The 27,125-nt window shown below is 46.8% G+C and overlaps 1 protein-coding gene across 1 annotated transcript in view; it reads left to right on the forward strand.

Annotated features, from left to right (window-relative positions):
• B4GALNT3 (beta-1,4-N-acetyl-galactosaminyltransferase 3) overlaps positions 1 to 27,125 on the forward strand; it is an 88,125-nt gene that overhangs the window by 43,221 nt on the left and 17,779 nt on the right. Inside the window, exons 2-7 of the mRNA XM_080915042.1 lie at positions 16,836 to 16,939; positions 18,207 to 18,284; positions 24,485 to 24,580; positions 24,916 to 25,006; positions 25,380 to 25,480; positions 25,875 to 25,942. Of these exons, the coding sequence (XP_080771168.1) occupies positions 16,836 to 16,939; positions 18,207 to 18,284; positions 24,485 to 24,580; positions 24,916 to 25,006; positions 25,380 to 25,480; positions 25,875 to 25,942 (538 nt within the window). The remainder of the gene's footprint in view (positions 1 to 16,835; positions 16,940 to 18,206; positions 18,285 to 24,484; positions 24,581 to 24,915; positions 25,007 to 25,379; positions 25,481 to 25,874; positions 25,943 to 27,125) is intronic.

The following is a 27,125-nucleotide window of genomic DNA, read 5'->3' on the forward strand; positions in this document are numbered from 1 at the left end:
GGGTTTCTCTGTGTAGCCCTGGCTTCTCTGGAACTTTGTCGCTAGACCAGGCTGGCCTCAGACTCACAGAGATCCAACAGTCATCTTGGGTCAAGGTCTCATTAACTTTGTGAAGGTCAGAGGGGACCAGCAAAGGTAAATTTTATGAAATTGTAATCAATGGCATCTGAACCAAAGTAAAAAAAAACAAAAAACAAAACAAACAAACAAAAAAAAAACCCTACAGCTCAAGGGACTGAGTCTTCAAAATTACATTTACTTATTTGTTTATATTGTGTGTATGCTGAGAAGTGGGGGTCAGAAGACAATTTGTAGGGGTCAGTTTTCTTCTACTGTGGGGATCCAGCTCAGGACATCCTCTCCCTCAAGGGACAGATACTTACTTCTGTGAAGGTAAAGAACACTGCTGGCCAGCCTCCTTACCTCCTTCAGAGTCTAAATCCCTTTCTCAAACATACTTGCAGCTGTTTAAATCTTACTGATTTAGGGAGAGCCGTTGAGTAACTCACCGGGTTAGGGTGCTTACTGCTAAGCCTAGTGACTCGGGTTTCATCCCCAGGACCTACATGATGGAAGGAGAGAATTGACCACAGAAAACTGTCTGCACATAACACACAACACACAAAGTACAATGAGATATAGATCTTCAGGACTGGCAGTATATCTCAGTTGATAGAGTCCTTGCTTTGCATATGTGTGGCCTTAGATCTCATTGGTAGTAGCACGCATACTTACTAAATAAATACCGCCATTTTGTGACTCTAAGGATGGGATTTAGGGCTTTATAGGTCCTAGGTAGGTGCTTTGTCCCGGCTGTGTATCAGCCTTTATTTATTTATTTTAAAAACTGCTTCTTAACTTAAAGAAAGGATCCCCCACCCTGTCTGTGTGAAATGTTAGGAGATTAACATGTCAAAGAAGTACTTAGCGTGCTTCTGTGCACATAGTTATGGTTTTGGAAATCATGTAGGAGGGTAATAAATGGTGTGCCGGAGAAGTCTAACGTCGTCTCTCGGGCTCTCTGCAGACTGCAGCCACAGGTCATGCCCAGCCTTGTTCCTGAAGACCTCGGAGCTGTCTTCATGTGGGAGCAGAGTCAGATTTAGGACTGATCCAGTCACTACTAGATTCTCAGATTCACAGGGAAAGGTGCTCTCCAAGCTGCCTCTGACCTTCTTTCCACAAGAAGGCTTGTGTTCTCAGAGTCCAAGCTAGACCGACCCAGTAACATTGGGGCTTTGCCACCAGACTCACAAACTAGGTGGCCTCACTTGTCTGTAGATGAGCGATGTACTCTGAGCCAGAACAGAGACCTGGATTTTTGTCATGGGGCTTTCTCTGAACTTGTTTTGTGTCTCAGAAAACAACACCTTAGGTGTCTAGCCTTTAGTTTTCTAGTGGAGATGGTATTTGAGCTTGTAGCAATGGTCTCTCAGTTTCCCTAGACTGCAACAAGCTGGGTTTTGTTTTTTTGTTTTGTTGTTGTTGTTGTTTATTTGGGACAAAGTCTCTGTATGTAGCCCTGGCTATCCTGAAATATGTAGACCAGACTGGCCTCACACTCACAGAGTGCTGCCTGCCTCTGCCTATTGAGTGTACGCCATGTGCTATGTGTTTAAGGGGGACATTCTCCTGTCTCACTCAGCCTCATGTGTTGGGATTATAGGCAAGAGCTATGATGCCCAGCCATGATGCCCACCAATGATTGAAAGACTAACCAATGATTGTTTTCCTTATCTTTTCAAGAAATACATTTAGAACACCATCTCTTTGTATAACACAGAGAAAATAGTCTAAATAATTCTACCATCTGCCAGATAGTCTATAAAGTCTCTAGATATTGTAGTGTTTGTGTCTTTGATACCTCTAATTATATCTACTTCTGTGTACTTTAGCCTTAAAAAATAGAACGATTCTTAGGAAAAAATTTTCATTCTTTAAACATCAAGTCTTTATGTACAGCTAAATTATGTACAGCTATATGTACAATTATGTACAATTACGTACAGATAAAGGGTTTTCACAGGGAAGACCCCGCCCCCACTCCCAATCCCTTCACCTCCCACGCACTGATATTTGAATGGAGTTGCAAGGTTCCCACAGGTAGGCCTGGGGATTTGAATCCTAAGCAGACATGGGGTGTTGAGATGAAATATTAAACATTTTAGCAGCTGCCTGGTTCTTGACCTTTCTAGGGCCTGGTGGTGTGATTCCCTATTTTATTTATGTTGTGGTCTTTCCCCAATTTATCTTAAGGAAGAAAGAAAGAAGAAAATAAAAGAAAATAGAAAGAAACAACAAAAACAAAGGCAGGGTTTGTAGTCCTGACTGACCAGTAATTCACTATATAGACCAGATGGCTTCAAACTCCTTCTTCAACTCCTGAGTTCTCCATAACCAGCTCCCAAAGTTACCTGTGGCTTAAGCTGAGGCAGATAGGCCTGTGGTTCTAGCCAGATCAAGCCATATGAGAGGACTAGTTTTCCAGTCTGTGTTTAGTTGCTGAGTTTTACCACATACTACCATTATGCATCTGGTGTGACATATGTCTTACCACAGGAGTTCAAAGTCTCCAGAACCAGGCACATGGTACATAACTGTATTCTTAGTACTCAGGAGGCTGAGACAAGAAGATTACAAGTTCCAGACCAGACTGACCCCATTACACACACACACACACACACATTCACAACACATACATTCACTCACACACACATGTACATACACACAGTCACACCATATACACACACATTCACACATACTCACACACACATATACACACTTACAGTCTCATTATACCAATATACCACCTTTTCCCCAAGCCAGGGCTCCCTCCCCAGACTTTCTGCATCCTCAGTGAAACTGAAGTTTTACTACCATATCTCTTCCGAGGATATAGCAGCCTGGTCCCTTTGGTCTTCAGTGCCTGCAAGATTTTTTTTAACTCTTATTTAATGTAGTTAATTAATGAATTTAGTTAGTTTTTGCAGTTCAGTGGTGTGCCTTTCTGGGAAATGTGAGAGCCGAGTCTCAAAGAGATACATGTATTCCTGTTAGTTTCTCCTCCCACCTCCCCTGACCCAATCCCTTTTTTAAAAAATTTATTTAGTCTATAAAATATTATTACAGCTCACAAAATTTGTTATATTTGATGAACACACAATTTTTTTTCTAAGAAGGACTGAGGCTTCCACATTTTGGCCTTCCTTCTTTTTGAGCTTCCTAAGGTCTGTTAGTTGTTTTTTGGGTATTCAGGGCTTTCTGGAACTAATATTCACTTATCAGTGACTGCACTGAGCCAATATCATAGTGGTAGAAACAAAATTTAATATACACCTATATACAATCAAGTACTACTCAACCTTGAAGGAAATCTTTGACACACGGTGCAATATGGTTGAACTATGAAATAATGTTATAATTATGAGATTAACTAAATATGTAAGAACAAATACTGTATGATTCCATGTATATGAGATAATTAGTAAATTTATAGATAGAGAATTCACAGAGAAAGGAACATAGTGGCTCCCAGGGGCTGGTAGCAAAAGAAATAGAAGTTGCTTCAGGTAGACTTTCAGTTCAGGACGATAAAAGCATTGTAAGGAGGGTGGTTTACAGCAGTGTACAGGTGTTTACTGTCACTGAACTATGCACTTAAAAAAACATCTAAAGGGTGACAGCCAGGCAGTGGTGTCACGCCTTTGACCTCAGTTCTCAGGAGGCAGAGGCAGGCAGATCTCTGTGAGTTCAAGGCCAGCCTGGTGTACAGAGTGAGAGTTCCAGGACAGCCAGAGCTACACAGAAAAGACCTGTCTTGAGGGATACAAAAAGAAAAGAAAGAGAGGAAAAGGTGGAGTGTTCTGACAGTACAGGTCATGCATGGAAGGACACTTGCAGACTTGTGTGTGTGTGTGTGTGTGTGTGTGTGTGTGTGTGTATAAAACAATAAATTTAGCCTGGTCGTAGTGGAACATGCCTTTATTCTCAGCACTCAGGAGACAGGGAAGATCTCTGAGTATAAGGCCAGCCTGGTCTACAGAGTGAGTTCCAGGACAGACAAGGGCTACACAGAGAAACTCTGTCTCAACCCCTCTATCACCACCCCCTAAAAGATAAATTTTATGCTATTTATTCTGTTGGACTTTGCTATATCAAAATGCCTGGCAGAAAGTAACTCAATGGGGGGAGGGGTGCTGTACCTCACTGATGGTTTCAGAGGGTTCCGTGCATCATGACAAGGAGTTGTGGGGCTGCTCAGATCATGAAGAGAAATTCAGAGAAAAGCAGAAAATGGCCCCCAGCAAGGTATTCCTGTTAGATAGAGATGCATACTCACTGAGAGCAGCTTCGTTCATGCAGATTCCCCCTTCCACAATTCTGCTCCTTCCAAGAGTCTATTCAGAATTTAACTCTTATCAGTTGATTGGAAAATATATTAGGTCAGAGACTTCATGCCTGCCATCTCAGGGAACACCCTAGAGACTCACTCCTAGGTGCCTCAGACCTAACAAGTTGTTAACCAGGATTAGTCAGTGTTGTATGTATTCAACACATGCACATGTCTCAAAATTACATGTGGAAGGGAGAAAGAAGGCTAGATTAGTGCCTTTGGGAGCCAGCCTGGTCTACAGAGTGAGCTTCAGGCCCATCAGAGTGATATCACCGAGACAGTGAAGTGATAGAGGTGAGGGCGGGGGCAAGAGAGGAAGGGGGGGAAAAGGAAATAGTGACTGACATCTCTGCCACAGCCCAGTGTTCACAGGGTGCTGTGACAGCCTGCAGCTGCTTGTCCGTTGCTCAGAATGTCAGGGGCAGTACCTGTCACTTCATCCAGGCCCTAGCCCTGAACTGTGTGGAGACACCTGGGAAGTAACTCCTCCAGCTCTTCACACCACCCACTCTTCACCATTCGCAGGCTTCAAGTGCTTGCTGGATGCAGCAGGAATCTAATAATGAGGGAGGGAGGGAGGGAGGGAGGGAGGCACTTTTGAGTGCACAGAGCTAAATGTCCAAGGCCTTCCCTGGACTGGGCTCAGGGGCAGCTGAGTGTTATAATGGCATTTCTGTGCCATGGGCCAAGACTGACTTCAGACTGGTCCTTCACACCGGCTGATTAGACATTCGGTGAACTTACCTTTAGGTCCCTGGGCCCCGTCAATGAAATGGAAAAGGTTCATGGCATTTGGATGACCATAAGATGAATCGAGAGTATGTGCCGTGACTCTGGGATGGGAACCTGGCCCTTATGGTCTAGTCCTCTGTGTTCAGTGCAGCCAAACCCCCAGAGTTTCACTTAAATGACCTTTCATGGGAAGGAAGAGGAACAAGTCTAACTTCACATTAACCTCCCTGTGGCTCTGGATGGCTTGAACGCAGTGTAGACCAGGCGGCCTTTGTCTTCTAAGTGCTGGGATTAAAGAGGTATGCCATTACACCTGACCCCAGAAAGTCCTGTTACTGTCTTGTGTGCCCTCCTGTGTCCCATTTTCCTTCTTCCTCCCAGGAACAGGTTACAGCTGCCTCATCTGGTTTGGGTGAGTCACTTTCCTCGGACCGTGCAGGTCTAGCAGCTGGCCGGTCCACACATCAGACTGTTTGTCTTCCAGACAGAATGCCGAGAAGAGAGTATGTTCGGTGGCTCGATGGCAGATCGCTTTCAGGGCTCGCTCAGGCCCTAAGTTGGATCCCCAACACTGCAAGCATGTGTGTGGGTGTGTGGGTATTGTGAGGCTCCTGGTTGTTGGTCCAAACCAAAGCCCTGTGGAACCCAAGAAAAAGTCCTTGGCTTCGAGGGTTTTTCTCTTTGTTTCCCTTGGATCCTGTTGCCTTTTTGTACAACAGACAGAGGGCCTGTATAAGACTTCTTAGGAGATCTTTTTGAAGAGCCATTGTGCGGAGGCTGTGTGGAGTTCAATCCCCCCCCCCCCCAGCCCCTGTAAATGGGGAATTTTGTTAACGCCGAGTGTTTGCCGAGTGGAGGTGAAATGAGACATTGTATGTCAAAAGCTTGTAGCAGAAACAAGCCCCAGGCAGACACCCATTTGTAGCTATGATGGTTGTCTGTGTGTGAAGCACGTGCCAACCCATTAGTGGGTGGAGTGGGGTAATGTGTGGAAGAAACATTTCTGAATAAACTGTTCTTAGGTCTGTGTTGGCATTTTACTGTAATCGTCCCCAAAGTCTGGCATCTTGTCATTAACAGTTCATTGTTAAGTAATTTCTGCTTGTCCTCCCTTGTCTTTTTTTTCTTCTAAAGATTTATTTATTTTGTGTATGTGAGTACACTGTAACTGTTTTCAGACACACCAGAAGAGGGCATCATATCTCATTTTATGTGGTTGTGAGCCACCATGTGGTTGCTGGGAATTGAACTCAGGACCTCTGGAAGAGCAGTCGGTGCTCTTAACCACTGAGCCATCTCTCCAGCCCCCTCGCTTGTGTTTTAAAAAATTACTTGAGATGCAGTCTCCACCTCCTGTGGAGTTGTGATGCGGGTGCCACTGTGCCCAGTTTTCCTTCTCTTTCCATAGTGACTGGCTGACAGTCTCTCTTGCTTTTCAGAGACACACTCACCCTGTTTCCTTCGTCCTGTCTTCCCAGACCCTCGGATGATGGCGGTTTGGTTTTATTTGTTTTTATCTTGGCTCCCACTCTGTTCTGTCAGTGATGCTTCTGTCTCCCCGGGTCCTCCAACAATGGAAACCATTTTCTCCATCTCAGGCAAGAGAAAGAACCTCTGTTTCTGCTTTTTACCTGGGAAGAGGCCAGAGGTAGTCTAGGGCTTTAAGACTGTAATTGTTTTTAGAAGATTTTTATTTTATTTTTATTTTATGTGCACGAGTCTTTTGCCTGCATATGTGTCTGTGTACCTAGTGTGCAGTGCCCACAAAGGCTAGAACAGGGCACCAAACTGGATCCTCTGAAAGAACAGGAAGTACTCTAATGGATGAGCCATCTCTCCAGCCCCAGAGCCCAGAATTTTTAACCACTAAGGTTCTGTCTTACACCCTCCAGTGCCTCTGTGGGCAACATTAACCCTTCAGCTGAGGTCTGGTGGTATTCTTGCCGAAACTCCTCCCTGGCTGTTATACAGAGGCAGCAATTTTCTGTATTGTTGCTTCTTCTAGACTCTTAGACCATAAAGGGAAGTTTCCTCATCACAGAGAATTTGCTCCTAGTCTTGCCTGACATTTCTGAGTCTTTGAAAAGAGAAAAAAAAAGAATCCTTGAGCAACGTCATGTCATCAGCTCCCAGCGAGCCCAGCTTGCTGTGTCTGCCTGTTTGCACCCAGCAGAACCGGCTTGCACTTGCCCTGCGTGTGGACACAAGTGTGAGGACCAGGCCATCTCCAAGTTCTTAGAAAAGTAGGTCCTTTCATTAACCATGGAACAGAAAGAGCTGAGTGCCTGCGCTTCTCTCTCCTCAGCGGTTAGTAGGGCACACACTCAGTGTGCACCTGGTGCTCAGTAAATGCCTGATGATCACATGTTCTTTTGCTCATTTTTCCCCAGTCTTCTGATTGCTTATTCTGAGCTATTTATTCTACATGTTAGACAAACGCCTTGCTACTGCAGCTCTGAGCTCCCCCTATTTGAAAGACCCCCAGGGAGGTAAGGGGTGGGTAGTCCCACGTCCCAAAGAGTCTCCTTGTCTTATTTCACTAGGAAGACAGACCTGGTGGGTTCAGAAAAGCAAGCCACAGCCCCACCAGATGGTCTGGAAAGAACCTAAGTGGCTCTTGCCTAGGTGTCTGTGAGGATTAAAGGCCAGTCTTCAAAGTCCTGGACTCTCAGCTCTAGGTTTTCCTAGAGGGTCTTAAGTTCACATTCCTCTTGCATGGGACTGGAACTGTCATAACAGTGACTTGTCAATGGACTCTGAAATGCTGTCTGTGGTTGTTTATGTTTCGCAGTGATGATAAAGGTGATATCCTTGAGGTGACCTGGGCTGGGCCCTACCTTCTGGAGTCTATACTGATCATCACCCATGCTCAGAGAGTGGAAACTTACTAAGCTCAGCTACATACAAGCAGAACCTGTATTCCCAGGGCAGCAGCAGCAAATAGAAAGGACATTGAGCTTCTGTCTTTTCTCCTCATCTGCTCCCTTGGCTTTATCATCTTTTTAAATGTTTGTGTGAGCAGGAAGCCCTACAGCGGCTGTAGGGCAGTTGCATCCCTGGCACTGGCTCAGATGCCCACTTTTGGGCCTTTTGGGGAGCACTCAAACAGTAGGTGCAGTTCCCAAGTCGCTGGCTGCAAGCCTTAGCTTGCCTGCAGCCATAGCCCTCCCTGTAGCTCAGGTGCCAGCCTGGCAGGAGACCTGAGAGCCCATCTGACTGCACTTCAAGCCCCTGGGCCTGGCTGTGAGCAGCCTCAGAGGCCTGTCAGGGAGGGAAGCTCCTGAGAGCCCTACCTGTGTTTTTCTGTTTGATAGCAGGAGCCAGGGAAACCTAAGGACTCCGCCTTTCTACTCTCCTCAGGCAGTCCCTCCTCTGGATGAGCTGGGCAGCTACAAACACAAACACAGGATTATTTCTGTTGAGAAAGAGAAGGTGCTGAATGTTCTTGTCTGGTTCTCTGGCTAGTTGAAGTAGGAAGTAATGGGATTGTATATTTGGGCTCCATTCGCCCCTTTGCATATTTTTGGCTCTTACAGAGAGAAGATAGTTAAATAGTGACTAAATCAGAAAGAGAAAGAAAATGGTCTGGTGGTATGTTTGATGTGTGTGTGTGCACATGTGCCTATGCACATGGGTGGTTTCAGTAGAAGGTAGTTTGGAGATGGTAGAAGAATAAGATGGTCTGAGGTGTGTATGTATGTACATATGTGTGGTGTGTGTGCAAGTTGTGAGTGTGTGTGTGTACATGTGTGTGCTTGGTGGTGTGCATATCTGGTATGTGTACATATGTATGGTGTGTGTGCATGTGGTATATATGTGGGTGTGTGGTGTGTGTGCATGAGGTATGTGTATATGGTGTGTGTGTACATATGTGTGTGCACATGTGGTGTAGGGGGTACATGTGTGTGAGTGCATGTGCATGTGGTATGAGTAGAAGGTAGTTTGAAGACAGGAGGAGAACAGGGATAGGCTGGTGAATGAAGGATACTAAGAAATAATGATGGAGATGAAAACTCAGGACCTTGAGTGATGAATAATAGAGTTAACACAGCCTTTTGTCCTGGGTTCAAATCTCAGCTCAGTCACTTACTGTGTCTGTGGCTTTTGGGAAGACTGAACAAAACCAACCAACCAACCAGCAACAAACCCTGTAAGCCTTATTTTCCCACGGGAGTAATCTGGGCTGGGGGGTGTGCTTCATGCTAAGCACACATGAAGCTCTGGGTTCAGTTCTCAGTGCTGGAGGAGCTAGGTATGGTGGTGTGACTGTAATGAGAAAAAAAAAGGCCTAAAATAAAAATATTATATAACATGTAAGTTTAAAAGTATGAATAACTGTTTATGCACATGTACATGTGTATGTACGTATTTAAAAATATGAAAATAAGGTTGGGAGAAAGCTTTCAGTGGGAGAGAATAAGAGAGAGGGTAACAGGAGGTAAAAAGGAAATAACCAGCATTCAGTGTATGCACATATATACACCCATCAAAGAATAAAAACTATATATATATATATTCAGTGTATGTTTGTGTGTGTGTGAACCTGTCCAAAAAAAATCTAAAAAAGAAGTATCAAATGCGGGGAAAGAGATTGTTGAGAGACTAACTGTATTTTGTAGGATATTTCTAGGTCTATAATTCGATTAAGCCTGGTTCTACTAGGCCCATATCTTTCTCCCAGGGGGTAGGTCTAAGCCAATGTTAATTATTCTCGCTAAAACTGCAGTTCACTTGCCCTGGGGCCTTTATGCTCTGTAGTGTCAGATTGTTTTCTTTAAATTGTATTTGTTTGTTTATTGAGATATATTTATTTTTATTGTATGTGTATGAGTGTTTTGCCTGCATGTCTGTGAACCACCTGTGTACTTGGTGCCCACAGAGGCAGGGGGCCATCAGATCTTCTGGAGTTACAGATGGTTGTGAGCCACTATGCATGTGGTTGCTGGGAATTGAATCTGTGTCCTCTAAAACGATAACCATAACAATGAACATGTATGAGTTAATGCATATATATATATACATACACACACACACACACACACACACTCACATGTACATGTCTATTTGTGTAGAGGTTTGCTATAATTATATTAACTCTCTAACCCCGTCTCATAGATTATTAAACATTCCGAAAGAGGATTGCTTATATGGCTTACTTGTTTATTAGAAGTTACAGCTACATTTTTAAAAAATAAAAAAAGAGAGTAATCTGTATTTAAGTTAATATCGTAATAATAATTTTTATTGCATCAAGTTCCCTGGGGCATCAGCAACTAGGAAAGACTTCGTCACACTCTCTGCCACCAGAGCCTTAGGCATGCCCTGAAGACCGTCCCCCAGGTGACAGGTCCTCCATTTCATCTTTGCCTGTCTGTGACATGTTGCTTCCATTTTCTGATCTATGCCCTGCTGGCTCTAAGCCACAGTTGCTTTGTCCTGCCAAAGACACCGACTCCCCAGGCTCTCTCCTCAGCTTCTTCCCAGGGACAGAACCTTCTCATCCTGCAGCTCAGGGCTGGTCTCTGACTCTCGTTAATCCACGCCGAGTGTCATGGCCTCTTGTCACAGCCTTTCGTCTCCCTGGCAGTCTCTCGTCTTCTACTGAGACGAGGATTCTGACTCCTCAGTGCCATCTTTTCTCTGTGCATTTTTAGGCTCTGGGGAGTGAATTTCTAGACAGACTCCAGGGCTTCTCTTTGAAATCGTCATTCATTCTGGATCTTCAGGTCTGTGGTGCCTTGAGAAAGAGGTGGAATACGCCCTCTTAGGCTGCTCACACCTTTTCCAGAGTCCTGAGACGGCCATTCCCTCTCCTCAAAAGTCCTCTCCTGTAGTTTAGAGAAAGTGAAAACCAGGTACACTGAAACTATTAGATGGGAAAGTAGGGAAAACCTTAGAACTCATAGGCACAGGAGAAAATTTCCTAAACAGAACACCAATAGCTGGAGCTCTAAGGTCAAAGATTGACAAATGGGACTTAATGAGATTGCAAAGTTTCTGTAAGGCTAAAGACACTATCATGAAAACAAAACGGCAGCCAACAGAGTGGGAAAAGATCTTTACCAACCCCACATCAGATAGAGGCCTAATATCCAAGGTATACAAAGAACTCAAAAAGCTAGACACCAGAGAATCAAACAACCCTATTAAAAAATGGGGTACAGACTTAAACAAAAATTTCTCAATTGAGGAATATCGAATGGCTGAGAAGCATCTAAGGAAGTGCTCAACATCCTTAGCCATCAGGGAAATGCAAATCAAAACAACCCTGAGATTTCACCTCACACCAGTCAGATTGGCCAAGATCCAAAACTCAGATGACAATAATAGATGCTGGCGAGGATGTGGAGAAAGAGGAACACTTCTCCACTGCTGGTGGGGTTGTAAACTGATACAACCACTCTGGAAATCAGTCTGGCGGTTCCTCAGAAAAATGGACATAGTACTACCTGAAGACCCAGTTATTCCACTTCTGGGCATTTACCCCAGAGACGCTCCAACATACAACAAAGATACATGCACCATAATGTTCATTGCAGCTCTATTTATAATAGCCAGAAGCTGGAAAGAACCCAGATGTCCTTCAGTAGATGAATGGATACAAAAATTGTGGTACATTTACACAATGGAGTACTACTCAGCTATCAGAAACAATGGCCTAACAAAATTCTCAAGAAAATGGATGCATCTAGAGAATATCATCCTGAGTGAAGTAACCCAGTCATAAAAGAACAGACATAATATGCAGTCACTGATAATGGGATACTAACCCCAGAAAGCTCTGAACACCCCCAGAAACAACCCACAGACTGTGTGAAGATCAAGAAAAAAAGAAAAAAAAAGAATATATTTTAATTAAAATAGAACTGTATCACATCCCCCTTTCCTTCCTACAGCCCCTCCCAGTTTCTCTCCTATTTCCTCAAATTAATAACCTTTTTTCCTATATTATTGTTACATATATACGTATGTGTATGTATAGGTACCCACAAATACTTAATTACAACCTTATAAAAATGTATTTGTATACTTTTATGCAAAAATGCTTAAAAATCTGTACATTTACCTTTGTTTTTTAAAATAAAGTTAAAACAAAAAAGAAACTGAAAATCACTTCTTCTAGAGACCAGCTCCAAGATGGGCAACAATGCTGTAAAGATGTCTGTCCACCATGGTGCCCCTGTGCACCCAGCCCTCTTCACACAGGTCCCCAGCTCCACCAGCAGTCTTGGGTTGCCTTCAGTCTCTCCTTGTTGATCCTTAGAGCTCGAAGAGTTTGGGGGTGTGGGAGTGATATGAGAGGATAAGTAACCCTCCTGGTCTATCGTTTAGCCTCTAACTTGGGGGTAAACCCAAATCATCCAGTTCTTTGTATGGTCAGGTAAAATCTGTTTCCACATGACCAAGAAGTAGAATGTGGAGTGAAGAGATGACTCAGGGCTGACACTCAGCAATCAAGGACTGGAACAGGTTCTGTAGGTCTCCACCATGAAGTGAGGTATGTGCCTGTGTGCTCACATTATCTGTCTTTACATGGTGAAATACAACTTTAAGCATGGAGTGGGTATATCTTTAATCCCAGCACCTGGGAGGCAGAGGCAGGTGAGTCTTTATGAGTTGGCAGCCAGCTTTATCTATACAGCAAGCCCCAGGCCAGTCACAGCTACACAGAGACCCTGTTTCAAACGAACAAAACAACCTAAGAACCTAAAAACCATACCTCCTAGGGTGGTGCTTTGCACATAATAAGTGCTCATTAATGTAGGCTGCTATTAGTATAGTCATAGTTGCTTAGGAGTAAAAGCAAGATGCATTAGCACATAGCTTGGAAGAGATCTGGTTGGGCATTGGCAGAGCTTGAACACATTCTTGGGTAGTGTGCTGGGAGGGAGTGTGCATTTGTAATCTTTATACTGACATGAAAGTTTAGTATCAACGTTTTACTTCCTGAGCTGTCTGCTCTTAAAGATATGTATTTATTTATTTTAATTGTGCTGAGGATAACACCCAGGGCCCTGTACAACACCCAGCAAGCGCTCCACACTGAGCTAGCAAGCACTTTGTATTAAATAAGCTCCATGCCCAACCCTTAACTGTTAAGTTGGAAATGCTGCTAAGTGTTTTCAGCACCCGGGGTGGAGCTGGAACTCAAGCCTGCAATCCCACTTTGGAATCTGGCGTTCAGCGGCAGCCTCAGCATTGAGGGGTCTTCCCACTCTTCCATCCGAGGCCCCAGTGTCCACGTGCTGTATTGGCAAGAGTATCCGATGAAGGTCAAGGGAAATGAGGGCAGCTCCTGTCTGCAGCACAGAGAGCGATGCTGAAGACTGAGCTGTTACGGGCACTGGATGCTTCCTGTGGATTATCTTTTCACCGTGTGACCTTGGGCTGATCACCAAACCATTTTAGCTGCTGTGCTTTTTCTTTCTGAAAGAAAGGGTGAGAGGAGGCAACGGAATTGACATATGTTAAGGAGTTTTTGAAAAATGATACCGAGGGGTATATGTGTTCTATAGTGTCGCAGAGAGCCAGGATGATAATCTTCAGGCCTTTGAAGTCTGCATTGCCCCCAGGAGGGTGTTGGCAAAGCTCTGGCTGATGGTTAACTTGATAGCCCAGGTCTGTGAGGGCACAGCATGAGGCCCACGGTGGTGCTTTGTCTGACACCTGAGACTCGGGTGTCTGTCTCCCAGCATAAATGTGACACCTGCTGTAGGAGGACCAGGCCCTGGCAGCTGGTACTCTGGAAGGAGAGGCCCGGCCAGAAGCAGGAGGAATCACTTAACAGGGGACAAGTGACAACTGTCAGTCGTTCAATCAGCACATTCTTTAGCTCCAGTTGCTCCCAGGGGGCAAGCAATGGCTGGGTATCCATCCACTGGCGGAATCGATGCAGAGGTGGAGATGAGGGGGATCCAAATACAGTGCCCGTGCCCAGTGCCTGGCACAGAGTGTGTGCTTAGTGAACACGATGGGGCCATGGGGAGGTGATAGAGACCCACCAAATCCATGCAGCAGAGAGGACATAGCCACCTCTGCGCCACCACCAAGGCCCCACTGCCCTGTCTGCTTACTCTCTGGTCAGGAAGCACAGAGGAGAGAGCTCCTGGTTCTGTGCAGTTCACACAATCCTAAAGAAGTTGGGATTCTTATCTCCTGACTCTCAAATCCAAATCCCCCATTCAGGAACTGTTAGGAGGAAGAGACTCGTATCCAGCACTTTGTAAGTCAGACCCAGATAATTCACTGTGTGAGTCAGACCCAGACAATTCACTGTTCACAGCAGGCCTGGTGGCATTACAGCTGTGTGTGTTAGACACATCACTCTGAAGCCTCTGTTGGCCATCCAGATCTCATATCTCAGAACCAGGTAGACATACCTGTGACCTGAAGGTTAGGGCCTGGCTCCGTTTAACCTCACCGAGTTTCTTGTCTTTCCCTCGGCGGAACTATTCCTGACCACAGGGAGAGCCTTCAGATGAAGAGGAGTAGAACTGGTCAGCTGGGAGTTCTTAGTGTAGACCTGAGTTCAGTTCTGAGTACAGCAAGGAAGCCAGGGCTTTATAACCAATTAGTGGATTAAGGAAGTCATCCGATGCTCAGTTACCAAGAGACATCAAGAGCATTCTAGCTAAATTAGCCTAAAAACGGGAGGGGGCGTGGAGGCTGGAAAGATGGCTCATCCATTTAGAGCAATTGCTGCACAGTCGTGAGAACCAGAGTTCAGATCCCAGTGCCCATGTAATAAGCTACATATGTGCAGGGGGATGAGACAGGAGCATTGCTAGGGCTTTCAGTCTTGCTGAGAAAACCTGAACCTCAGTTTCACAGAGAGATTGAGGAGGACACTTGTGGTCTGCATGCATGCACACTACACACACACACACACACACACACACACACACACACACACACACACACACACAAGGGATTGCCTCACTTACACATACACGAGTGTACACAAGTGTATGTGTGTGTGTGTATGTTAAGATTTGTGTTTTTGTTTTCAGTTATGTGTCTGTACATGTACCCTTGGAGGCTAGAAGTTCCCATAACTTAAGTGTAACTGAATATCTATGTGGTAACCCACGGCCTCTATCCATAGCTAAGGCCTCTGATGCTAGGACTCCTCAAAGCTCTGCTAAAGAGTAGCTGCAGGAGAAAACGTAATGATAACAGACACTGGCTTTCGAGGGTTATCTTCTCTAATCTTGGAAGACAAATAGATCTGTGGCTGAGAACTCCAAGCTCCTCTTTCTGCATCTGTAAAACAAGAATGATCGCTCCTGACCCAACTCCAGCATCCTTAAAGGCTCGGATAACACCATGCCTCTCTGATGCTTTCTAAACACAGACCATAACCACATAAGAAAAGCAACTTTACCCCCAGTCAAGCTCCAGTCTGTGACTCCATGCTGACCCCTCAAAGCATCAGCACATAACACTCCTGCACAATGTGATGATAATTCTGTGTGGTCCGTGCCACTGGCTATACTCTGTGGTTGTTTGTTTTGCGGAGACATGGTCTTGCTGTGTAGCCCAGGCTGGCCTTGGATTCTGCAACCCTGCCTTTGTTCCCCTAGATCTTTGGTGTGTTATATAGGCATCTGCCACCACACTTGGCTTTTTATTTTCTGGCTTTGTTTAGTTAGCTGTGTCCCTGTTGGTGCTCACACAGGGTTCCCGTGACACTTGTGCCTTCTGCCAACTGTTCATTCCCAAGGGTGGATGGCTGTCAAACCTCTTTTATGTGACTCCCTGCCCCCTTTCAGTGGTGCTTCAGTTTGACTCCTTTTGAGCAGAGCCTGTGTTGTGCTAGGCATGAACTCCAGAGCTGAGATGTAACCCAGCACCCCAAGGACATCTTCATAAAGCAGCCCGATGGAGAGGCCCCTGCTTGTCCAGGTTCTCACTGTACCCTCATTACTGTTTGTTCTGTGACCCCACATTAGTCGTTTCAGCAGCCTTGCTCCCGTTTGTCTTACCCGGAGTGATGATTCGAATATATGGCCTACAGTGCTGTAAGTTCACTTACTTTAAGCCCAACATTCCCTTTGTAGTCAAGAAGGTATTGGCATCTAGTAAATTGCAGACTGACCACTGGGCTCTTCCTACCCTTACCTTGCCTCTTTGTGTCGGAATGCTTGCTCTCACATCAACAGTTTCCTGTTCCCTCCTTCCCACCACGGTTCTTTTTGCCTCTTCAGATGTGTGCACACTAACCAGTTCCAGGGCAGGCAGGAGTGTGTCGCAAATAGCCCCAGATCAGCACAGAACTAAGTCTGTGAAACAAATAAAGAAGTCCTAGGCCCTCTTTCTCCTGCCCCCTCCAGTTCTGATTCTGTCAGTCCTAATAATCAGAGAGAAATGCCCCTTACCCTTCTTCCTTTATCCCCACCTCCCATAATTTTCTGCTGCTGTCCCGGAAATGGCCTTTGCCACCATTTCTTGACTGGGCCTTTGGTGAGAAATGTTGTGGTGGGACCCCACAGTACATGATGAGCCCTGTTCACCTGGCAGAGTGTCCTCTCTGACTTAGGGAAGGCACAGGTCCTTCCTGCCACCCACCTCATCCATTTCCTACCTACCTGTGAGGCGGGGTGAGGAGAAGAGAAGCCACTCACCTCTCTTATCTCTGCCTCTCTGATCTTACAGATTTATGGGCTCCTGAATTAAGTTGGCCTTTTTCTTTTCTTCTTCCCTTTCCCAGGGTATGGCAGCTGGCGAGAACTGGCCAAGGCCCTAGCCAGCAGGAACATCCCAGCTGTCGATCCAAATCTTCAATTCTATCGTCCCCAGAGGCTGAGCCTCAAGGTATGTGGCAGGTCCAATCTCTCTTTCATGCCCTTAAGGGAAATTTCCTCTGTGGTATATGCAGAGGGGAGACAGCTGGTGGAACCCCAGTCTAGCCTTGTTCTAGCTGAGTACAGATATCTATCTTGCCTTCCTCAAAGCCCCAGAGGGCCTAGTTTTTTTTTTAGGCTTTTTTTTTTTTTACTTCTGTTCACATATCCAAGTCTGAGCTGTTCCAGGAATGTGGTATCTGACAACGCACCCTAAGCTAGGGGTATGTATGGCTTAGAGGTAGAGCTTTTGCCTAGCTCGTGTGAGGCCTTAGATTTTATCCCCACCTACACACACACACACACACACACACACACACACACACACACACACACACACACACCAGCAGCAGCATTCCTGCATATTAACCAGCATATCCTGGGGACAGAACTGGTACTGAAAGCCAGAGGTGGTAGATAAATGACCTTCCCTGCAAACTGCTAAGGTGTAGTTTGTCATGAAGCATTTCCCAATAGTGTTTCTCAGATGGTAGATTAGGGAAACTGAGGCCCATTCCAATTTGGACCCTCCTCCCACCCTCAACCCCCGCAACCATTGACCATAGAACAGAAATGGATCTCCAAAGCTGGATGAGACTAAGGTAACACTGTAGACCTATATGGTAGGGAGGGTTTAGGGTGTCTTTGAGGGGCTCCCATTGGTTGAGACTAGTGACAAATCTGGATAGAACTTGGGGGTAGGCGTTAGAGGAACAAGAAGTCATAGCTTGGGGTGGGAGAAATGGCTCAGTGGTTAAGAGCACTGACTGCTCTTCCAAAGGTCCTGAGTTCAAATTCCAGCAACCACATGGTGACTCACAACCATCTGTGATGGGATCCGATGCCCTCTTCTGGTGTGTCTGAGAACAGCTATAGCGTCCTCATATAATAAATGAATGAGTGAATGAATGAATGAATGAATGAATATTTTTAAAAAAAGAAGTCACAGCTCCTGCCCCAAGGGAGTCCAGAGTCAGTTTTTTCTCATATGGTTGAAAAATTCGGGGAAGTGAACAGAAACAAATGCGTGTTTACAAGCCAGAGATATTTTCCTCAGGGATGTGGTGTAAATAGTGAATGGGACAGGGTCCCTTAAGCTGACAAGCTTCCTTGGAGCAGGAACTATGTCCCATGACCCCTTCCTTCTCCATAGGCAGCTTCAAGGAGCCCAGAATCCTGTCCTGTCTTCCATTTCTTAACAGTATTTTCACCAAGCTCACTCTTTGTTTTCCCAATAGGACCAAGAACTTGCCCGAAGTAGGAGTAGGAACAGTAGCTACTTGAAGTGGAACAAACCTGTCCCCTGGCTCTCAGAGGTAAAGGTCTCTACTGAACCTGGTCTGTGGGGGGGAGGAGCAGGGGAGGTTGCTGGGTTCTGCCTCATGGTTAGGCCAGAAGAGGGCATTGGATCCTCTAGCACTGGAGTTACAGATGGTTGTGAGCTGCCATGCGATTGCTGGGAATTGAATCCTGGTCCTCTGGAAGAGCAGTCAGTGCTCTTAACCATTGAGCCATCTCTCCAGCCCCGGAACCTGGTCTTTAAGGGGACTAACAGATGAAATGGGAGCGTAGGGTAGTACCGTATTAACCCCGCTTTCCATGGTGAGAGCTAAAGGAGGATTATTCTAGTATCAGGGTGGATAGGAAGCAAAGAGAAGGGGGAGAGAGCTGGTCCTAACACCCCTCAAGGCAGCAGGCCCTGGGACCTGGTTCCTTTAGGCTCCCCCTGTTCCCAGGAGCACTACAAGCTCAGACTTAGAGGTATTTCAGAGACACAGTGGGTTTAAACCGTAGGGCCATTATCCTCATTTTATAGGTGGGAAAACAGTGTCTAGGGAAGTTATGTGATTTTCAAGGCTATGCCAATCCCCAGTCTTAAAGATAACAACCTCCCCAAAGAGTTCTTTCTCAAACCATTAAATCCCAGCTATTCCAGGAAGAAAGGAATCCGTTGTTCAAAAAAGATTAAAACAAAAACAAAACATAAAAACCCAATGTGCAGGGCCACTGTTCTTGGAAATTCACATTAGCATATGAAAGATTCTGAGAAGTCCTGGGGAAATCTGTTTAGCTTGGTTTATCTCAGCAGGTCCCAAATTTATTTGCCCCTCAGTTGCCTTTTCCATAAATGCCTGTTAAGATTCTGAGCTTCCAGTGTTCTCAAAGAACATTGTTAGGAATCTGCTTCAGAAAGCAGTTGTTGTGGGTCCAAAAATCACCACCAGGTACAGTGTCAAAGCAGGGCAGTTAGTCACGTAAGCCTGCACAGCGAAGCAACAGTCTGTCTCTTATCAAAACCCCAGCCGTCCTGATACCTTTTCCTTTAGAGAATTTGTACTCTCTCTCTCTCCCTCTCTCTCTTTAAATGAACATGTACTTGCACAAGATTTGAGTACACCTTTATACCAAAACATGGTGCTCTGGGAAATTGTATCTTATGGTGTGTTTAAAGCCCCGGATCTTTATCTCAGGGCCTTGGGGTAGAGACTACTTTTCTTGGCTGTGTGGTGTGGGCTAGTCTACTGTCTTTGTTGTTCCTGTTGCAGATTGATCTTGCAGCTTGGGTGGTTTTCTTTCCAACGCACCCACACAAGGGCAAGAGTGAAGGAGACAATGTTAGCCCCTCTCCTTTCTGATGCTGCCTGTTTCAAAGCCCAGTGGGAGGATGGGTTACAATGCCGGTAGAGTACTTGTTCTAGGTGACATCACCTGGCCACTGGACAGAATGCTAAGCCACTGCTTCAGAGATCTGGGATCTAGCCTTCACTCAATTAGGGCAGCTTGGATCGTATTTCTTTTTCTCTTTTTCACGTATTTTTGTTGTTTATCTTTGAGACGGGAACTCATATGGCCCAGGCTGCGTCAACCTGTGTAGTTGAGAATGAACTTGAACTCCTAATCCTCTGCCTTCATCTCCAAAGTACTAAAATTATAGACGTATAGCAGCACTTCCAGCTCAAGCTAGCCTGAAATTTATAATCCTCCAGCCTCACCCTCCTGACTACTGGGATTATAGGTACATGCCACCATTATCTGTCCTGACTTCTTGTTTTAAGAAAAAGAGGCCTGGGCTAGGTTAGAACTCACAGAACCTGTCTCTGCTTACAGAGCACTATGGTTCAAGGGATGCGCTACCATACCCGGCCAGGACTGACTTTTTTTATTTTTGGGTTGTTTGTTTGTTGTTTGTTTGCTTGGTTGGTTTTGGAGACAGGATTTTCCTGTGTAGCCCTGGCTGCCCTAGAACTCATTCTGTAGACCAAACTGGCCTCAAACTCACAGCTCCTCCTGTTCTGCCTCCCACGTGCTAGGGTTAAAGGTATGTGTGCCACCACCACCTGGCCAGAGTTGACTTTAAAGTAATATTTGGTACCAATGACCGATTTCCATGGATTTCATTTTTAAAAGTCAAAAGATTTTTAAATCCTCAGTCTTCATTTAGATTTATGAAATCAGATCCTTGAGTCCCTAGGGCAGCCACTCCAGCCCAGCATTCGTCCCCATGACGGGCGTGTGCCCACCTCGGCTCTCGGATTAGGGTGCCCAGCCCCTTTGCAGGCAGTGCGTCTGAGAAGTTGAAGTTAGTGGGGAGTCTTGCTCTAAGTGAACACTTCAGGCTTTGCCTCTCTGCCCTGGGCAGCAGCCATAGCTACTGTCCTTAGTGTGTCAAAGGGACTAAGCGGATTGGATAGCTGGGACTGTGTGTGGAATACTTGTGCTTAGAAACTTCCTGGTCCACTGGCAAACGCCAGTGCCAGCCATCCCGTCTGTCTGTCTGTCTGTCAGCATGCAGGCCCATTAGAACACTGTTCATCCAAGACATTCCTCCAAACAAAAATAATTACAAGGCTCAAGGCTGTGGTGGTGACACCTTTAATCCCAGCATTTGGGAGGCAGAGGCAGTGTGTGTGTTTGTGTGTGTGTGTGTGTGTGTGTGTGTGTGTGTGTGACGCTTATAACTGAGAACAGAGTTCGACAGAGTTCAAAACAGCTCTCAGAGACTGTCTTGGTGATGTAGTGGCCATAGGAGTTGCAGATCCACTGAGAGGAACATTCTAGACAGCGCTCCGGCTCCCTGGAGGGCACAGCTGTCCATCCACTTGACTGTCTGCTAGTCTTTTTCTTCACTTCTGCCTACACATTTGCTTCTCCCTCTCTGTGATTCTCATGGAACAGAAGTTCCTAGGAGGATGTGGAGACAGGAAGAACTGTGTTCCACATTCTGTTTATCCCTTCCCTCTATTAGACAGATCGTTGCTAATCTGGGGCCATGTTGACTAAGGTTGCAGTGAACGCTGGTATAAGATTTGTTGTAGATTAGGCTTTCCTGGTTTTGGAACCCACATCACCATTGTGTGTTTGTCTCCGTCTTCGAACTTTGGTCACATGGTGAGACACCTATGGTATGTCAGTTCCCTATGAATGGGGAAGTTTCACCCATTAGGTTTCACAGAATGGGCCTCCAGCCTTCACCAAGCTCCAGTGTATCCCTTATCGCTCTGGCATCTGAAGCCCCTTCATTCCACAGGGGAGCACCCTCGAATCGGGACTAGACCAGAGAGCAGGAGTATGGCTTGTTGGTAGTGTTTGTTTCTCACTGGCATGAGACTCCCAGATTCAGTTTCCAGCACTGTTTACAGTGGGGAGGAGTAGATGGGGTTTTCGGAACTCCTGGTATGTAGGAACCAGTGGCCTGGCTGACTGTATACTGAGGTCAGGTTAGGCCTCACTGGCCCCAAGCTGAAGCACCCATCAGTATGCTGGTGTGATAGCAGCAGCAGCAAGCTAACTATAGAAAGGGTCAGCCAGTGCTCACAGCCGAGGCAACTGATCTCTCCTGTCCCTCTACAGCAGCTCCAAGCACCGGTGACACCAACCAGTATGCACATTTCATGTCTTAGTCTTTTGAGCTATCATCTAATTATCTATCATCCATCTATCATCTATCGAAGTACCTATCTCTATTTATCCACCTATAAATATTTACCCAGTTATCTATCAATCATCTATCCATTTATCTCTATTTATCCATCTATATCTATCTATCCAATTATCTATTTTTTAAATATTTTATTTATATGAGTATGCTGTAGCTGTCTTCAGACACCAGAAGAGGGCATCAGATCCCATTACAGATGGGTGTGGTTGTGAGCCATCATGTGGTTGCTGGGATTTGACTCAGGACCTCTAGAAGAGCAGTCAGTGTTCTTAACCACTGAACCATCTCTCCAGCCCCTATCCACCTTTGTCTCTATCTTTCTATTTCTCTATATCTATCTGTCTGTCTGTCTGTCTATCTCTCTCTCTGCCCACTTCCTTCCCAGTTAAGTGCTTTATAAACCACTGAGCTTACCCCGCCCCCTTTCAGCTAACTGCACTGTGAACCCATTAACCAGTACAAAGCACTCAATGGTAGAACGGATTGCTCTGAGTTCAGCTTCTACAAGCATTTGTTAATTCACATAATTCATGCTGGGACACATGGGAAGGAGTCCTTAGCTTTTCCCAGGGAAGGCACAGAGGCTCTTAGACAAATTTGAAAAAAAACTTTTGAGGAATAAACAGGAGTCACCATGTGGCAAAGAAAGCAAAGGGGCTGATGAGGAAACTGCATTTTTACAAGCGTGAAAAGTTGAGAGCTGGAATGGGGGGGGGGGGAGTGTGGAGGGGGATGAAAGGCAGGCAGGTCAGTCATAAAGATTATAGTGATCACCTGAGTGACTAGCTTCAGAACCATCCTGGAGGGCAGTAAGAACACCCAGGGCAGGGAAGACACGACCACCCACCTCCTCCTGCTGCTGGCCTTGAGGATCAGAAGGTAGTGGATAGACCGCCTTCCCTGCACACCCCTTCTGTCCCCCATCTACACAGAGTAATTGCTATATGTTCTTGGGTAGGCACTTCTGAATCCCCATATCCTCCCTTCTAAATGAGACAATTCGACAGATACTTTGTCCTGGAAGGCTAACGGAAGTTCCCAGGCCTCACAACTGAAGCTTGGAGGAAGCCCTCCCCTCCCCTGGACTTTTTGCCTATGTCAGGCAAAGGAGGGGGGCAGCCGCTGAGGCTGATGCGCCAGAATGCCACATCTCTGCTAATTCAAAGTCCCTAACACGGAACAACACAAAACACAAATTCTGATGTAGTTGTCAGTCTGAGGAAGACGGCGTTCAAGGATTCTCAAGACACCCCCACAGCCAGAGGTTACCCACAAAAGTCTGAGGCTCAGCCAAATGCTGGGTAAAGTCTACCTCAAAGAAAAGACTAATAATTCTCTCTTTCACTCTTGACCTGCCCTGTGGGCTTCCCATAACACCTCAGGCTCCAATGCGGAGCTAAATTGCTGGGGTAGGAGCTGTGAGGAACTGGTGTTTCCCTGCCCTTAGGCCAAAGCCTCTCTCATGACAAACAATTCTCCATGCCAAGCCAGGCATTGTAGCTCCAGGCTTCACACAGCTGACCACTCCATCTTGGAGGCTCTCCTTGAATGCTCTGCTCTTCCAGGACCAGAGCTCTCTGACCTGGAGGTCTCTTGGGGAAGGGAGAAAAGCAGACCACTTGGAGAAGACAACTGAATCCTTTAAGCTGGACCTGAAGCTGCATAATGTCTCCATTCTTTTCCTTCCTTGGAGCCTCACCCGCCTCCCACCTACCAACCCACTCATATCCTCACCCATCCCAGCCCCCTCCCTGCATTCCTGTGAGTGATGGCTACTTCCCAAGGTCAGAGGGTGACAAACTAGCCTCTGCCAATGCAGTGCTGCCCAGAGCCTGTGAGCTGCAGGAGGCCCTGATGCTGCACAGCCCAGAGGGGGCTCCAGATAGCACCGTAGCTTTGCTCAGATGCTTGACCCAGCCAGAGTATGAGGACCGCTGGGTAGATGGGGGTTCACGACAGACAGACATCTGCAGAGCCTTCCTCTCAGGAGAAGCAGGGGAGGCATGGTGGGCATGTTCCTTCTGTCACTTCTGCCATTTTGCCATGACTGGGCTGGTATGCACCTGTCTGTGCCGCAGGGTGGCTCCCTTTCTGCCTAGAAGGAAAAAGGAGTGTGTGTGTGTATCTGTGTGTGTGTGTGTGTGTGTGTGTGTGTGTGTGTGTGTGTTCTCGCGCACCCACCATTCTTAGAGTCAGGCCACAGGACTGATGTTAGCTTTTCATCCTTGTGACAAGCATGCCTGAGATAACCAACTCATGAACAAGAAAACATTGTGTAGGGTCAAGGTTTCAGAGCGTTAACACTAAGCTTGCTTGGCCCTGTTCCTTTGGCTTGTGACAGTTTTGTACATCATGGTGACAAAGGACTGGTAAGTCAAGAAAGACAGAAAGCAGTGGGGATCCCAGTATCCTCTTTAGGCGCATAGCCCTATAACCTAACCACCTCCTGCTAGGTCCTCACCTCCTAAAGGTTCCATGTCTTCCCAAGCCTTCCATAGAATACCCACTGTGTTCATCTCTCACCCTGGAACTACAAGTGCTCCCACTCACTCATTGTCCCCTCTCTGCCCCACACAGTTCCAGGGCCATGCCAACCTGCACGTGTTTGAAGACTGGTGTGGCAGCTCCATTCAACAGCTCAGGAGCAACCTGCACTTCCCGCTCTACCCCCACGTGAGTGCCTGTGAGAACGTCTGTGCATCATGCCCAGACCACCACCCTCTGTGTCTCCTGCATCTCATCTCCTCCACCTGCCTCCTTCCCTGCTCCTCAGTCCAGTGCAGTCTGTCTTACCCCCTCTATCTCTTGGGCTCTTCCTCGGTGTTTAGAATATCTTTCCTGTCTTCTTCTCTGAGGCTCTTGCCGCCTGCCACTCCGGGTTGGCGTACCACACCCCTAGTCTCACCTGCTCTTCCCCCCCTCATTTCCCCACCAGCCTTGAGTAGATCAAAGTTCAAATCCTTAAACTCTCCCTGATTCTGAGTAACAGTTCCTATTTCTTGACGTAGATCCGCACAACCCTGAGGAAGCTGGCTGTGTCCCCCAAGTGGACCAACTATGGTCTCCGCATATTTGGCTATCTGCACCCTTTTACCGATGGTGAGGGAGTCCCGATGTCCCACCCTTCCTCCTGCTTCCACCTTCTCCGGGGAGGAGGGTCCTAGAGCCACAAAACTGAGCTAGGAAACACATGTACACTGAGTCCTTGTTATTCTACCATCCAGGGAAGGGAAACTGAGGCATGGTGAACTCTCATCCAGTACCTTTAGGCAGCTGCCCCCCCCCCCCGCAGCCTGGAACTTCTCCATCTTCATATTGCTCCCCCAGAACATAGAGTCCCCTCCCCCATGCAAAGGTGGCGAGTGGGGGAAGTCACCTCGAGTGAAGGGAATCAATGCTCAGGCACAATGTAGGCGTTCAGCTCCGTGCCACGGCCCTCTTGGATTCACCCATACACTCTGCTGTTGCCCAGGGAAAATCCAGTTTGCCATCGCTGCTGATGACAACGCCGAGTTCTGGCTGAGTCGTGATGACCAGGTCTCAGGCCTTCAGCTGTTGGCCAGTGTGGGCAAGGTAGGATCAGCTCTGCCCTTGACCTCTCATTGACCCCTGGAGGCAGACGTGGATGTGGTACGGGAGTCTTGGGAGCCCCCTAAACCGTTAACATCACTAACATGAAGGGACAGAAACTGCATACGCTGCCCCTCAGTTCTGCCCTACACTGGGAGATGTAGGCAGAATAGGGGCCCAGCCACAGACCTTTTTTGGGTTCCATTGTCCCCGAGCCCATGCTAAGGTTCATGCTGGGTTGGTTGCCTATGGGAAGGCTCCCTTCCATGGGGGGGGGGGGCAGAAGTGTGTTGGTCAGTCTTCCTCTTTAACTCTTTTCTCCTTCCCTCTCTTCCCCTCACCCCCCATCTTCTCTTCTTTCCCCTCTTCTCTTCTTCCCTCTCTCCCATGCTTCTAGACAGGAAAGGAATGGACAGCCCCTGGGGAGTTTGGGAAATTTCGGAGTCAAATTTCCAAGCCAGTGAGGTAAGTAGGGTGGCTACCACCTGCACTGTTGTGAGCCCCTCCAGTGCCCAGCCTGTCAGCATGAGAGTCAGGAGGACCCCTTCTCACCATCTCTACCAGCTCAGGGTTACCGTGCCCAGGCATCCACATGGTCTGCCTGAACAGAAGCCATCTGCCCTGCCCTTCTGCATTTTATAATTGTTAAAAAAAACTTTCTTTTTCCCATGAGTGCATTTTGCCTACATGTGTATAGGTATAGGTGTGCCATGTGTAGAAGGGTTATTGGATCCTCTGAAACTTGTCTCACAGATGGTTGTAAGTTGTCACATGGGTGCTGGGAACCGAACGCTGGTCCTCTGCAAGAGCAGCATTTGCTCTTCTAAGAGATCTCTCCAGCCCTCCCCCCAACCCCCACCTCCATTTTAGAGGAAGTGACTGGGGCCCAGAGTTTTGTGGCAGATGGAAGCCCACACAGACAGTGAGTGACACTCCAGGCTAGAAGGCGGGTCTTTTTTTTCTCCCCATTTATCCAGGCCTAGAAATGCTCGAAAACATAAAGACTGCTTTGTGGTTGCTCTGGGGCTTAAGAGAAGGGGGTCCCTACTGGGAGCTGGAAGCATGACCTTGAGGTGATCCCAGGAAACCAATCAAACCTCTTCCAGCGGACAGCAGCTGGAATGGCATTAAGAGCTGGCCTATGAACTTAGTCCAGCTTCAGCACGCCACCTGGTGGCTTGCACAGCCACAGGCGAGACCATATCCCGGCTTCAAGTTTCCTTGAGCAGACTTTGTTTGCAAAGAGAGAGCCTTTGCAGCGTGTGCCGACGCTATCATGAGCGCTGAGTTTTCTCAGTGGTTTGCGGGGACCCTAAAGGCTGCCTGGTCCAAATTACAACTCCATTGCTCACTACCTGGACGACTTTGGACAAACTACCAAAGATTACGCGTCAGTAAAAGCACCGAGAATGGTCCTGGCAGCAGGGATCGCTTACTAAGGCGTTCATTGCTGGGTCTCCCAGTGAACTTCTGAACTATTTATATTTGGCCCTTTCAAAAAGAAAGTCAAGGTTAGCTGTCAGGAGTAGGAGGGGATAGTTAAATAGCAAGCGCCCGATCGATCGATCGATCGGAAAAAGGGGCAGCCGGAGCTTGTGGGTGGGAGGGGTGGACAGAGGTGGCGAACTGGGGGAAAGCCTGTTTCCTG

This window comes from Micromys minutus (assembly GCF_963924665.1).
Source record: "Micromys minutus genome assembly, chromosome: 3".
In the NCBI taxonomy this organism is placed as follows: domain Eukaryota; kingdom Metazoa; phylum Chordata; class Mammalia; order Rodentia; family Muridae; genus Micromys; species Micromys minutus.